The sequence below is a fragment of the Papio anubis genome, chromosome 9, assembly GCF_008728515.1.
Source record: "Papio anubis isolate 15944 chromosome 9, Panubis1.0, whole genome shotgun sequence".
Lineage (NCBI taxonomy): Eukaryota > Metazoa > Chordata > Mammalia > Primates > Cercopithecidae > Papio > Papio anubis.
In genome coordinates this window covers 94,759,920-94,775,807 of record NC_044984.1, presented here as the reverse complement: position 1 = coordinate 94,775,807, position 15,888 = coordinate 94,759,920, and the positions used below count along the sequence as shown (strand labels likewise).

General features: G+C 44.0%; 1 protein-coding gene across 1 annotated transcript in view; it reads right to left on the bottom strand.

The window, feature by feature from the left end:
* The window catches only part of SLC17A8 (solute carrier family 17 member 8), a 66,036-nt gene that overhangs the window by 35,798 nt on the left and 14,350 nt on the right, over positions 1 to 15,888 (bottom strand). The window contains exon 2 of the mRNA XM_003907014.5: positions 5,533 to 5,785. Coding sequence (XP_003907063.4) covers positions 5,533 to 5,785 — 253 coding nt within the window. The remainder of the gene's footprint in view (positions 1 to 5,532; positions 5,786 to 15,888) is intronic.

Sequence of the window (15,888 nt, the reverse complement as noted above, 5' to 3'; positions counted from 1 at the left end):
ATCTCTATTCGACATGGTACTTACAGTCAACCATAATGTATTGTACACTAAAAACTTTATTAAAACAGTAGCTCCATGTTAAGCATTCTTATCACAATAAATTTTTTAATTATAAATTATATAATTAAATAATTTAATTTAATTTATAATTTAAAAAAATAATGGCCCTGTATATGGACCATCACTATAGTAAACCAAACACTGTGTCAGATATTGTGAAAGGCCAAAAAAATGGCCCCCAAAAGATATCCACATCAAATCCCTGGGACCTATAAATGCTACCTTATCTGAAAACAGGTCTTTGCTGATGTGAAAATGTCAAGAATCTTAAAATGAGATATCTGGACTATCCAGCTGTGCCCTAAATCCAATGACAAGTGTCCTTATAGGAGAAAGACAGATGGAGATTTGAGACAAAAGAGGAGACACGCAGAGAGATGTCCACGTGAAGATGGAGGCAGAAATGAGAGTGACATTGTCCCAGACTGAGGATCTGCTGCATCCACTAGAAGTTGGAAGAGTCTGCTAAAGTCTTCAGAGGGTGTGAGGTGCTGCCAACACCTTGATTTAGACTTCTTGTCTCGACAGCTCTGAGAGAATAAATTTCTATTGTTTTAAGCCATCAAATTTTTGGTAATATGTTATGGCAGCCTCAGGGAACTAATATAGGCATTTAATATAGGTTAGCTTATTTGATCTTCAGAGTAGTCCTTTTATTCCCATTTCACAATAAGGGCAATGACGGTTAGCAAAGAACTTCTAGAAATGTCAGTTCCTGTCTGCTCACACTTCTGAGAGGATTCCACCTTCCCCAGCAACATGGGATTCTCCCCCACTGACCACCACAGCTGACTGGACACCTGAGTAGAAAGAGCCAAGCCAGTCAGGTGTGGTGGCTCACGCCTGTAATCCTAGCACTTTGGGAGGCTGGGGTGGACAGATCACTTGAGGTCAGGAGTTCAAGACCAGCCTGGCCAACATGGTGAAACCTCATCTCTATTTTAAAAATACAAAAATTAGCCAGGCATGGTGGCATGCACCTCTAATCCTACCTACTTGATAGCCTAAGGAGTAGAATCGCCTTAACTGGGGAGGTGGAGGTTGCAGCGAGCCGAGATTGCACCACTACACTACAGCCTGTGCAACAGAGATTGCTCCACTGCACTACAGCCTGTGCAACAGATGAAGATTTTGTCTCCAAAAAAAAAAAAGTTCAAGACAGCCAAGCTATAGGCTAGCTCAGCCAGTCAGCCTCTCCCTATCTCTCTGTCTGTCTCTGACTCTGTCTGTCTCTGTCTCTCTCTCTCTCTCTCTCTCTCACACACACACACACACACACACACACACACACACACAGAGCAACCCAAACCCCCAGAGATTCTAGTTAGACAATAGTGCACTCTTGAACCCAACTAAGCCCCATGGAGTCACAGAGTCAGGGCCAAGTAAATCAGCTTCCTGGCAAGACAAAGGCTCAAGGCACTTCCACTGTGGAGGGCGGTGAGAAGCCAGGGAAGAGGAAAGAAAGCAGTCCATGAAGGACCGGGGAAAACAGAGCTGACTCCAAGAAAAGCAGACGAAAGACTGTGGGGCAAGCAATTCGGAGACCTTAGCAAAGGCTTCTCTAGTTCCTATGAGGGAAAGCTCCTTTCAGCAGTTCTGGCAGGGCCTGTCCTGTGGCCTCAGAAAGAATTACATAAAGACTCCCTTCCCTCCTCAGGGTGGAGGACAGCCTGGGTTTCAGTCCCACCTCAGGCTGGCTTCTGTGTCCTGGGGTGCAGACTGCACAAACATATACCACAGACCTGCTTTCTGCCCTTGGCTTTCATGAGATCCCCTTACAGACCTACAATAATCCCCGCTATCATTTTTTGTTTGTTTAGACAGAGTCTCGCTTATCTCGGCTCACTACAACCTCCAGCTCCCAGGATTCTCCTGCCTCAGCCTCCCAAGTAGCTGGGACTACAGGTGTGTGTCACTATGTCTGGCTAATTTCTTTTTGTATCTTTTAGTAGATACAGGGTTTCACCATGTTGGCCAGGCTAGTCTAGAACTCCTGACCTCAGGTGATCCACCCACCTTGGCCTCCCAAATTGCTGGGATTACAGGTGTCAGCCACCGTGCCAGGCCCCAATAATGCCCTTTTAACTCGAGCCAGTTTCACTGCACTTCTCTTCTTTGCAACCAGCAATCCCTGACCAGGACACAAGGGCAACTTATTCAAGGTCCCAGAGCTCATTAAAACCAGGTCTGGCCAGTTCCAAAGCCCATCCTCTGAATCCTAAAGGGCCCATGATCCATAGGAAGAACTTTGGACTTTTCCTGAGAGTAATGAGAAAATAAAATCACAAGGTTCTCAAACTTCGGTCATTTTTTTTTCTTACTATATGTCAAACACTTTTCTAAGAGTTCACATGTTTTAACTCAAAACTATTAAATGTAAAATATGGGCCAGGCACAGTGCTGCATGCTTGTAATCCCAGCACTTTGGGAGGCCAAGACAGGAGGATCCCTTGAGGCCAGGAGTTTGAGATCAGCCTGGGCAGCATGGCATGATCCCATCTCTAAAAAACATTTTTTTTTAAATTAGCTAGGAATGGTGGCGTTAGCCTGTGGACCCAGCTACTCGGAAACTGAAGTGGGAGGATCACTTAAGCCCAGGAGGTCAAGGCTGCAGTGAACTATGATCACACCACTTCACTGAAGCCTGGGCAACAGAGATCCCATTTCAAGAAAAAAAAAGATTGATCACGCATTAGTTAAAATCACTCTTCATACCACTTGTAGAACATATGCCACATATTTTAAATATCTACCTATTCATACTGCTTATTTCTCTCCTTCTTTTGAAATAAAGATTTAAAGGTATCTCAGTGCCAAATATCTAGTTCTTCCCCTTAAAACAGAAAAACCAAACAAACATACCAGCCTTTCAGAGCTTTTCTTAATACAATTAGCAAAGTATTTGTCATTTGGTTAAACATGCTCAGTTAGTATCTAAGCTTTGTTCTAGGCGAACAAGAGAGAAATAATCTGCCACAAATTAGAGTTGTGCTAGAGTTTCTGATACTAAATCCCTACTCCTAAGTCCAGAGGAAAAAAATTTAAACCATATTTCAGATTTTAATCAGTTTCTTAAGACTCCAGAGGGCAGTCAGAGAAACTAGAGAGCGCACATTAGCATTGTTCCTCGGGTTTATCAAAATGTCTTTTCCATATGCCTCAGAGCAGACTCTATTGACCGAGGTCTATCTTTTCAGGCAACAAACAAATGCAAAACAGCATCTCATTTTGATCTGGGCCTCAGCAGACAAGTTTTAATTAGCTGGCCTTGCTCACAAAAGGCTGAAAGAATGCATGTGATACACATCTGAAACCTCGCTAATATATATCATTCTTTATTTTAAAAATGCATGATATGCCCTTCTACCTCTATCCCCCACACCCCTACAAAAGACAGGATATCCTTTTAGGACAGATTTGGCTGTGGCATCAGATAGAGACTAGTTAGGAGGATCTCCATGGTGCTGTTTTCCTCTGGCAGAATAATCTCTTGGTTTGAAAAAAGCAAAAACAAATAGCTTGCAGACCAACTGAAGACTTCTTTTTGACAGATTGAAATCAAATTTTCTCAAACCAGTGCCTGGCAGGGGAGACTGTTCCAGATGATGCTAATAGATGTGGCATGAAAGAGAGCATTCTATGGTCAAGTCAGCCCAGGAAATACTGCCCAGCACGTCTCCCTCTTGAAAAGTCTCACAGGACACAGCACAGTATGGCTGCAGGTCTCACACTGCCTTCTTCACCGCACAGCCTGCAGCGCGGTGATTTCCCAGACACTAGTTCAAAAAACTGTGATCTAAATGTGTCTTCAAACAGAGGGAGGGACCAGAGAACTGTTAAATGCCTCTCTGCAAATGAACGGATTTCTGCATGAGTCACTGCAGTGTGTGAGTTTAGTACGATGAAACATGCATTTATGGGGTGTCTACTGGGCAGACATTTTTGTTTGTTTCTTTTCCCCCATAACCTCAGTACTTCTCTAGGTCTATCATTTAAGCAGCAAACCAGATTTTATGTTTCCAGTGATTCCTAAAACAATACTATTTAAGTCACTTCAAAGTATCCTTGCTTGTAACTATGATGGCCTCTGAACCGGCCCTGTGGCTTCCATTCCTATCTCACCTCAATCTGGCCCCCTGCGATGGGGCAGTGACCAGTCTGGAGCACAGGTATGATCACTCCATGTTTGCAGCCCCTTGCTACACGCCCACCAGGCTGCGGATGATTAGCCCCCTATATACTTCGTTGCCTCCACCTCAAGGTGCTCTACCCAATCACTGGGAGTTCTCAACCTGGAGTCTGTGGATGGAATCCTACGGATCTGAGAACTTGGATGGGAAGAAAACATGCATCTTTATTTTCACTCTTAACCAAAATTTAGCATTTTCTGCCATTATGAATGTAGGCAACAAGCCACAGTTGTATGACAAGTACCTATGACTCTGTCCCACGTGTAAATCGTAAATATGTTCAAATCGTATTACAGTCATGGCCACTATTTCCAACAGTAGCTTACATTCCAACTTAAAATCACAGTAGATGTTAGAGCCAATGCTAGATTTAGTCACCGATGTACTACTAAAGAAGCCCATATGTTTCTATGTCACAAATGCGATTTTTAAATGTTTTGGTATTTATATTTTAATATAATTGGCTTCTTTTGTCATCCTTTGTGTTTTATTTTAAGAACTTAAAACATTACTTTGGCAAATATTCATCAGTCATCACCAGGAGTCCGTGACACAGAAAAGATGACGAGCTCCTGTTTCAGTTCCTAAAATATACCTACATAGTATGTGTGCATTCTCTCTCTCTCTCTCTCTCCACACACACACACACACACACACACACACACACTCACTCTCTGTCTCGGTCTCTGTCTCTTTCTTACAGTCGTTCACAATACCTTTTCTTCCGACAATTCTTCCCGCCCACCACACCTCTTTGCCTGTTCAGCCATCCATGATTTGTTCATGTCATGAGAAGTCTGGGCTGGGCCCTCTCCTATGAGCCTGAGCATCCTGTGTACCTCCCACACTTGGGCACCACCACGGCCTAAAATTTGTCATCAGCACCTAGTCTCCAGGGCCCAGTCTAGGTCGTTCACCTTTCTATCCCCATCACTTTGCACAGTGCTCAGCACAAGTAGCCACTCTCCATTTTTTTGTCATATCACTGAAGGAATTGCAGGGCTTTCTCTCAAGGAGCAAAGTATTGACACAGCTGCAGTCAAAAAAAGTTTCCTCACGATTGTAGTCTCAGCTACTGATCTGAGAGGCTGAGATGCTGAGATGGGAGGAGCTACTCATTTGAGATGCTGAAATGGGAGAATGCTGAGATGGGAGGGTCATTTCAACCTGGCAGGTTGGGACTGCAGTGAGCCAAGATTGCGCCACATACTCTAGCCTGGGAGACCGAGTGAGACCCTGTTTCAAAAAGAAAAGGCTTCCACCATGGATTGATACCAACCTGAATTTCCGGTTTTCCATCAACATATACGGTGCTGTTGTTGACCATTTCCACAATGGCAACTCCAAGATTGCACCGGATCCCAAAAGAAATGCAGAATCCCAGCCCACTCATGATAGCAATGATGTAACGCTTGGGGAGGCCACAGCAGCGGCAGTCGCAGAGTGGGGGGCTTGGCCTGGACGTCTGCACTGGCCGTCCTTCTTCATTCAGCTCAATGTTATCTTCTTCCTCAGTGCTCCCATCGATTTTTCTACATGGGAAGAAGGATAGGCAGAAAATAAAAGCCAGAATTAAAGGAAAAAGAAAGGATACTAAGCAAAAAGATAAAAGGTACCAGCAGATGAAAAACAAAAAGGAAGACCCATAGTAGAATACTATGGGTGTATTATTATTATTAAAGTAAGTCTTATTATTAAATATTATTATTATTAAAGTAAGTTATAGTGGCTAAAACTACTGATGTTCTGGGTATTGTGTGGGACTTTTATAAGCATTCAATCAATCATTTAAATCTTATAACAACCCCATGAGGTAGATAGTGTCATCATGCCATTTTATAGATAAGGAAACTAAGTCACTTGAGATAGGATAGAAGCCGAAGTCCAGAGCCTGTGTCTAAAACAATATGCTATACTGAGTTTCCTGCTGAAAGAGCATTGACAGACTTTGTTCACATTGCTCGACCCAGCTGTTACAGTTGACCTTAATCTTTCTAAGTCCTTTTTTTTTTTGAGACAGAGTTTTGCTTTTGTTGCCCGGGCTGGAGTGCAATGGCACGATCTCGGCTCACCGCAATCTCTGCCTCCCCGAGTTCAAGCGATTCTTTCACATCAGCCTCCCAAGTAGCTGGGATTACAGGTCTGCACCACCACGCCAGGCTAATTTTTGTATTGTTTGTAGAGACGAGGTTTCTCCATGTTGGTCAGGCTGGTCTCAAACTCCCGACCTCAGATGATCCGCCCGCCTCGGCCTCCCGAAGTGCTGGGATTATAGGTGTGAGCCACTGTGCCTGGCCTAATTTTTCTATGTCTTAATAAAATATTAAGTGGAGGTGGAGAGGGACATTTTCTATCACAATGTACACCCATTTGGTTGTATATCCTTTTCTCCTTAGATGGTTCCTCTAAGGAGGTGGTCCTCTAGCACCTTTTATTCAAATGGTAGAATTTTTCACTGACCTCTATAGATTCCAATTATGGCACATTCGTTATAGTGAATTTATCTCTTCTTTTAAAAACAGTAATTGGGCAAACTGAATCCTATCTGTCAATTATAAAGGAAGTTGTATCCTCTTACTTATTGTCATCTTTCTGAGGATGCTGTCATGGCCCACTTAAGGTCCAAGTGTTTTTAAAGATAATCAAAACTTGCAAGTTTTCATAAATATTAAATTCAGTGACAAATAGCTAATATAATAGTTTGGATGAAACACAAGTCATTTGCCCACCGGTTCATATGAAAGACAACCTTGGCAGGTTCTTTTTTTTTTTTTTTTTTTTTGAGATGGAGTCTCGGTCTGTCACCAGGCTGGAGTGTAGTGACGCAATTCTCAGCTCACTGCAATCTCCGACTCTCTGGCTCAAGTGATTCTCCTGCCTCAGCTTCCCGAGTAGCTGGGATTACAGGCACGTGCCACCACGCCCAGCTAATTTTTTTTATTTTTAGTAGAGACAGGGTTTCAACATGTTGGCCAGGATAGTTCTGATCTCCTGACCTCATGATCTGTCTGCTTTGGCCTCCCAAAGTGCTGGGATTACAGGTGGGAGTCACTGCCCCTGGCACCTTGGCAAATTCTTATGACTCAAGGAAAACCAAATTTCCAGCACAAGTATAGAGAAACAAATATACTGGATTCAATTCAGTTCATCAGATATATATTAAGTGCCTACTGCGTCTCAGGTACTGTGCTAAGTGTTGGGGAGCAATAGAGAATATGACATGTTCTCTGCCTTCTTCCGGCTCTTAGGCTGGTGGGGAAGGAAGACACATACACAAGCATCTACAATTACTGGATGATGTGGGTTTTGTTGAAATCAAAGTGAAAAGCGATGGTAAAACACGGGAAGGAGCTTTCAGTTTCAAGTTGTGAGCCCAGAGTAGAAGCTTAGTAAACGTGCCAGAACATTAAAGCAATTGGAAAAGAACTCTAATCATTTCCCTACCGATGTATCTACTTGCCAGCCTGCATTTATACTGATGGGGTCTATGTGTTCATCCGCAGTTGTCCATGCTTCTAGCTAAGGCCAGCCCCTCTCCCTGGACACTAGATCTCGTCCCCTTTTATCCCCTTACGAATATTGCTCCAGAAATCCCCATCCCCACACTTCATCCATTATGTTCTCCTCCCTAGTATAATAGATCATTCCTGTTGCCTATAAATAAACTTTTATTCCTCCCATATGACAATCTAAAATAAAATACATTTTCTCTTTCAGTTATCCTCCTATTTTTCATTTTCCTTTTTTAAGAAAGAAATGACTTCAATTCCTCTCCTCTTGTTCTCTCCTGGACCCACTCCAGCCAGGTATTCCCAACCTGAGCCCGCAAAACTGCTCTTCTTAAGGTTTTCGATGCCCTCCTCATGGCTCAGTCCAAAAGTCATTTTCAGTCCTCATCTGATTTCATCAGCCTAGCGGCAGCATTTGACACAATTGACCACTTTCTCTGCCTTGGCCATTTTATGTTCTTCCAGGAAAACACTTGGTCATCCTCCTAATTCTTCTCTTTTGTCTCTTATAGCTGATTCCTTCTTTCCTCCACCTATATACACTAGAATGCCTAGGACTCCGTTCTCAGGTCTCTTGCTTTCTATCTATGCCCTCTAGGTCATCTAAGCTGGCTCTGGGCTTTGGATACCATGTATATGCTAACAGCTCCCAATCTTTATAACTAGCCTTATCTGACCTCTCCTTGGACACCTAAAAGGCAGCTTAAACTTGACATGTCCAAACTGACTTCCCCTAAAAAAATATATATAATTCCTGAAGTCATTCTCATCATAAGTAATGACAATTTTGCAACTTTGGTTTCTCCAGCAAAAATCTTGAAGCCATCAGGCTGGGTGCGGTGACTCATGCCTGTAATCCCAGCACTTTGAGAGGCCGAGGCAGGTGGATCAGCTGAGGTCAGGAGTTCGAGAGCAGCCTGGCCAACATGGCAAACCCTGTCTCTACTAAAAATATAAAAATTAGCCGGGTGTGGTGGCATGCACCTGTAGTCCCAGCTACTCAGGCGACTGAGGCAGGAGAATCACTTGAACCTGGGAGGCGGAGGTTGCAGTGAGCTGACATTGCACCATTGCACTCCAGTCTTCGTGACAGTGAGACTCCATCTCAAAAAAAAAAAAAAAATCTTGACGCCATCTTGGATGCCTCACTTCTCCAATTTATGTCCAACTGAGGAGCTCATGTACTTTACTTTAAATGTTGAGTCTCCCGCCTACTCAGCTGTGTGACTTCAGCCTAATTACTTAACCTCCCTGGACTTCAGTTTCTTCATCTGTAAGCTAGGAATTATAATAGTTTCTTCTTCATAGCGTTGTTCTTAGGATTGTCATAAATGAGTTATTAAACTTAGGTAATTTAGAACAGAACTTTCCACATATTAAAAAGTGACATATGCCAGCTATTTTTATTACATTAATCCTCACCGTCACTTAATGAGTGAGGTGCTAGACTAAGCATTGATGCCATTAGCTCTGAGAGGCAGTTAGATGATAGGACTTTATAATGGGCTGCCCTAGTAGTCTCCATGAATTTCTGTGCACCTGTAGTCCCAGCTACTCTGGAGGCTGAGGCATGAGAATCACTGGAACCCAGGAGGCAGAGGTTACTGTGAGCCGAGATCACACCACTGCACTCCAGCCTGGGCAGCAGAGTGAGATTCCATCTCAAAAATAAAAAGAAGAAGAAGAAGAAGAAAGAAAACTGATGCTCTAATGTTGACACATTACTATAATAGTATATTCCTAGCAGCTAAAACAAGGATAATACGTAACAACCCCAGCAATACTTGTATGAGGCAAATTCAGTTCTTTCCCTCTGCCCTCCTCTACAGATGCCTTCATGTAATTCTCTTATTTGATCATTAATTCAGCTCAGTGAGACATGGGAAATCTAATACTCCCATTTGACACAAAATAGAACCGTAGTTCAGAAGGCAAGAACAAACCGGCCAAGGTCACACAGCCCTTAGTGGGTAGAGGCAAGATATGAAACCCTTCTCCTTTCCTGTCTAGGTCCCTTGGGCCCCTTTCCTGTGTGTTCCCAGCACACCAAGCCGTGCTCCTTCTCAATGATCTTCCTGAGTCACTTTGTCATCTGCACCTGTTACTTTGTAGTCCTTGCCCAGCCACCATGACTCAGAAGAGCACGGTAAGAGAATAGGTTCTGGGCTGAGAGACGCCCAGTGCTGTCTCCCACGTGCTAGCTCTGTGACTTTGGCTAAGTTACTTGACCTGCTACTAGTCTTCCAGGGATGCTGTAACAACGTACCACAAACTAGGTGCCTTAAACAACAGAAACGTATTTTCCTACATTTCTAGAGCCAGAAATCTGAGATCCAGGTTTCAGCAGGCCTTGGTTTCTTCTGAGGCCTTTCTTTTTGGCTTGCAGATGGCTCTTATCCCTGTGCCTTCACATAGTCTTCCTTCTATGGATCTGCGTGTCCCAATTTTTTCTTCCTATAAGGACATCAGTCATATTCTATTAGGGCCTACCCTAAGGACCTCATTTAACCTTAATTACCTTTTTAAAGACCGTATCTCCAAATGTAGTCATATTCTGAGGTACTGAGGGTTAGAATTTCACCGTAAAGAATTTGGGCAGATTCATATGAAGACACAATTCAGCCTGTAAGAATCCCTATCTGTAAACTGGGCTAATCGTAATGGGTATCTCATAGGGTTGTTCAATGATTGATGCATGTAAATGATTCATGGCAGTGCCTGGTATGTAAAAAGTACTTTATATTAATAGGTGGTAAGTACTATCACTATTGCTATTAATAAAGTGTCACCTGTCATAAGCTTAGCCCTCTCTACATGCATGCAGATGCTTTAGATGAAGGCTAATGAAAACCGAAAGCGCTGTGGGGCTTTGCAGTGCTTAATTGCAGACAGCCCCAGCTGCTGTGCTCTGAATCAACCACCCATTTGGCGTGGGAACAGCGCTTCTTTCTCACAGGCTGCTATTCCGCCAAGAACTCAGCACCTCGGGGATGTGAGGCCGTTCTTTCCTGCCAGAGGCAGGATTCCTCTGACAGTGACTAGCTCCAGGACTCCCCACTGGCCATGCCAAAACTTCCCAGTATTGTAGTATAGTCTGAAAGTCTTCTCACCTAGCTTTTCTTCTTTCCTTCTCTCCTACACAGGTAGCAGTTTGAACACTCTCCCAGCCTCCTCCAGCTCCTTCCCCATTTTCCCTCAATAAATCTCTTGGCCAGGTGTAGTGACTCATGCCTGTAATCCAAGTACTTTGGGAGGCTGAGGCAGGAAGATCACTTGAGCTCAAGAGTTTGAGGCTGCAGTGAGCTGTGATTGTGCCACTGCACTCCAGCCTAGGAGACAGAGCGAGACCATGTCTCATATGTGCCAAATCCTGTCTTGGTATCTGCTTTCTTGGAAGACCTGAACCAACACAAGCATGCTCTGTGTGCACAGTGCCATCTTAGATATCCTGAGACTTTCCAGAGGGGAGACATACAGTATGAGAGATGGAGAGAAAGAAGGGGAAAGTAATGATCAAAGGGAAGGCTCTGAAAGAAGGAGCTGTGGGCTCCCCAGGAAGCAGGACCTATAGCTGGCTGACCTGATGCCAGCCCTTACAGCAGCTCTCCAGTTGGAGACGGGATATCGGGAGCTGTGGGGAGGGGTCTGAGCACAGGATCTCACTTTCCTGTGCCCAAAGTGGCAGCTGAGCCACCACTTCAAGGGATCATGGGCTCAGGAGCAAATCAGGATCAACAACTAGCAGGACCTCCTGAGTTGTTTGTGAGTCCTTTGCACAACCTTGCTGTGGCAAAGGGGGAGCACCAAAATGAACAGAAATCTAACTTCCCCCAGGCAGGGGGCTCAGAGTCAGATTTGATTTGTTTCATTTTATTTATTTTTTTGAGACAGAGTCTTGCTCTGTCACCCAGGTTGGAGTGCAGTGGTGCAATCTTGGCTCACTGCAACCTCCACCTCCCAGGTTCAAGCAATTCTCGTGCCTCAGCCTCCCGAGTAGCTGGGATTACAGACGTAGGCCACCACGCCCGGCTAATTTTTGTATTTTTAGTAGAGACAGGGTTTCAGCATGTTGGCCAGGCTGGTCTCGAACTTCTGGCTTCAAGCAATCCACCCACCTCAGTCTCCCAGAGTGCTGGGATTAATAGGTGGGACCCACTGTGCCCAGCCAGATTTGATTTGTTTTAAAAGCATTCAAATAGCAGGCCATTTCTTGTATAGCCTAGCTCACAGAGGAAGACTAAGCACCCCCTCACCCTCACCCTGTATCATGGAACACACCAGGCTCTGGGCAGTCAGATAATCTGGATTTGATTTCCAGCTCTGCCACTGATACTCGACTTGGGGGCAAATAACCTGGCCTCTCTGAATCTCACATATCCTCTTCTGTACAATAAACATTTATCTCACAGAGATACATGAGCCTACCCTACAAAGACTAACACATTACCGCCAATAAATGAATAGACATTGCCTGAACGTTAGGGTCTCTGCCATCCCTGGTGTCTCCTTAGCATTTTACATATTCCTCTGTTAGAGCACTTCTCACATGGAGTTAGAGTCATTTTCATTCAGCAGCACAGGTGCTAAGTAAATAGCCACTGACTGGGGGCTAGGCACGGTGGCTCATGCCTGTAATCCCAGCACTTTGGGAGGCTGCGGCGGGTGGATCACCTGAAGTTAGGGGTTCGAAACAGGCCTGACCAACATGGTAAATGAAACCCCGTCTCTACTAAAAATACAAAAATCAGCTGGGCACAGTGACAGGCACCTGTAATCCCAGCTACTCAGGAGGCTGAGGTAGGAGAATCTCTTGAACCTGGGAGGCGGAGGTTGCAGTGAGCTGAGATGGCACCATTGTACTCCAGCCTGGGTGACAGAACGAGACCCTGTCTTGGGGGGAAAAAAAAAAGTCACTGATTTGTGTCATGTCCATATATGAATGAAGGTCTCCCTGATCCCCGGACCATTTCCAACTCATCTTTATTCTCCATGTTCAGCATCGTGCCTGGAAACAATGAATCCTTGTCCAACTGAATGGAATTGGTGGATCAATTCCAGACATCATTCCTGGCTTGAAGCACTTATAGACAGGGTTAAGGATCTATTCATCCCTGCCCAAAAAAAAAAAAAAAAAAAGGCTTTATAAAAAGGGGGAGAGGAGAAAGTTATTTAAGAATAAGAGAAGAAAAACGAACTCATTTCTTAGGCGTTGGAGGACTTTAATTATTCCTAACAGCTATTTATCCCATTCAGTTTTCCTTCCCTGCTTGACTGCAGTTGATCTTTTAGATCAGAGAATCTTCATTCTTTCTAGAGTGACATTCTCATTCTTGTTTCTCCAAATATAGACAGCTGCGGTCTGCGGACTGCTGGCCCTCTGCACACTAGGGAGGTGCCTGCTTTCTGTTCTCAGACACAGTTGTCCAGCAAACATCCAAGCCCCAGGAGTCTAATTGCCTAAGATATGCTAACTAACCCTTAGGCACTTAAAGAACTATTTCTTTGCAATTCAAATGTTCCCACTAATTGCGGAAAAGGTTTTGTTTTGTTTTGTTTCATAGGTAATAAGATCAACACTTGGAGCACAAAGTGAGAGAACGTGCAGATAATTTTAAAAATCCATTTACTGGATGGGCGTGGTGGCTCACGCCTGTAATCCTAGCAGTTTGGGAGGCTGAGGCAGGAGGATCCCTTGAGCCCAGGAGTTCGAGACCAGTATGGGCAATATAGACAGACCCTCTCTAAAGCTAAATATATATATAACAATATTTTTAAATCAATTTTCTTGCTCACCGTATTTGGTATGAACTGAAATGTGTGCCCCAAAATTCATGTGTTGAACTCTTAACCCCCAGTACCACCACACGTGGCTATATTTAGGATAAGGTGCTTAAGGAAGTAATTATGGTTAAATGAGGCCTTAGGGCGGGCCCTAATCTAATATGAATGATATCCTTATAAGAAGAGGACATTTGAGCCAGGTGTGGTGGCATGGATGCCTGTGGTCCCAGTTACTTGGGAGGCTGAGGGGAGAGGATCGCTGAAGCCCAGGAGTTGGACATTGCAGTGAACTATGCACTCCAGGCTGGGTGACAGAGGGAGACCCTGTTTCAAAAAAATACATAAAAAGAGACTTGGACACATAGAGAGACACCAGGGATGCATATGCATAGAGGGAGGCCATCTGAGGACATAGCAAGAAGGCAATATCTGCAAGCCAAGGACAAAGGCCTCAGGAGAAATCAAACCTTGATCTTGGACTTCTAGCTTCCAGAACAGACAGAAAATAAATTTCTGTTGGTTAAGCCACCCAGTCTGTAGTATTTTGTTGTGGCAGCCCTAGCAAACAAATACAGCATTCAAATTTGCCCTCCGAAAAGGTCCCATTTAGCTCATGTTGTCTTTTACATAATCTTTGAGTTGCTCTTCTACTAGAAGAAGAAAATTAACTGAAGGACATTGACTACTTGCTACACTCTAGACACTCTGTGAGATTTCTATAAAATATATATTATCTACCTTAATCCTCAAAATAGTCTTGACAAATAGGACTTACCTCCATCTTACAGCTCAGAAGACTGAGACTCAGAATTTTAAAAATCTTGCCCAGCTGGACGCAGTGGCTCACGCCTGTAATCCCAACACTCTGGGAGGCCAAGGCAGGTGGATCACCTGAGGTCAGCTTTCAAGACCAGCCTGGCCAACATAGTGAAAACCCATCTCTACTAAAAATACAAAAAAGTTAGCTGGATGTGCTGGCAAGCGCCTGTAATCGCAGCTACTCAGGAGGCTGAAGCAGGAGAATCACTTGAACCTGGGAGGTGGAGGTTGCAGTGAACTGCACTCCAGCCTGGGTGACAGAGTGAGAACTCTGTCTTAAAAACAAAACAGAACAAAACAAAACAAAACAAATTGCCCAAGGATCATCCAGCTGCAGTTGGTGAAGGGAGAAGACAACTGAGATTTGCTATCCAGCCTATTGCTACCAGTGTGCCACAGGAACTAATCAGAAAGTGCCTGACAAATAGTGAGTGCTTTACCTACACAGACTTTTTTTTTAAAGGTTCTGGAGAAGCAGTATTGCAGTGGGTTTAAGAGAACATGCCCTGGAGACAGACAGTCCTGGGTTCAATGCTGACTGTGGTATTTATTAGGTATGTGGCCTTGAGCAAATTACCTAACTTCCCTCAACCTCAGTTCACTTATTTATGAGAAGAAGATAGGACTACCATGAACGTTAAATAAGACCGAGTTACAAAACACTTAGCCTAATTCCTAGCACTTGATAAATAATCAATAAATGGTAAATTTTAAAGAAGGGAAGGAGGATTTAAAATACGATCCCCAGAGCTAGTTTGAGATTTGAAATAGGATCTTATTAGCATGGATTTCAGCACATCACATTCAAAAGGAGCTCCATAAAGTGCACCTGGTCAACTCCAGCCCAGTCAATGCTCTCACAGTACCTACGTCTCTCATTTTTAAAATTGATATTTGCCTCTTCTGGTAGATTATAAGTTCAGAAAGTCAACAACCAAAAATCCCTAGCACTCAGCCCAGCTTCATAGATTTTGAGGTATTAACCTAGGCTGTTTTTGTTTTCTCCTGGTAATTTGACCCTTTCCTATCCCCCCATTTAAGCAGAGAGTCACTGCTTCTTACCTCAGCAGGGATCATTAGATGAATAAGAGGAAAAAAAGATAGTCTCTATGGCTTTAAAAAGCCTAAGTCACAGATGACAAGCTGACAGCCCAATGGCCATATGTGACTCATAACCATGTTTTGTTTATCTGGTGTAATGTGTGTATGGGTTTTTGCTTTTTTTTTTTTTTCCTCTTAGAATTTAGATTAATTGGCCGGGCATGGTGGCTCATGCCTGTAACCCCAGCACTTTGGCAGGCCAAGGCCTGTAACCCCAGCACTTTGGCAGGCCAAGGCGTGCAGATCACCTGAGGTCAGGAGTTCAAGACCAGCCTGGCCAACATGGCAAAACTCCATCTCTACTATAAATACAAAATTAGCTAGACATGATGGATGATGGTGCACACCTGTAATCCCAGCTACTCAGGGGGCTGAGGCAGGAGAATCGCCTGAACCCAGGAGGCAGAGGTTGTAGTGAGCTGAGA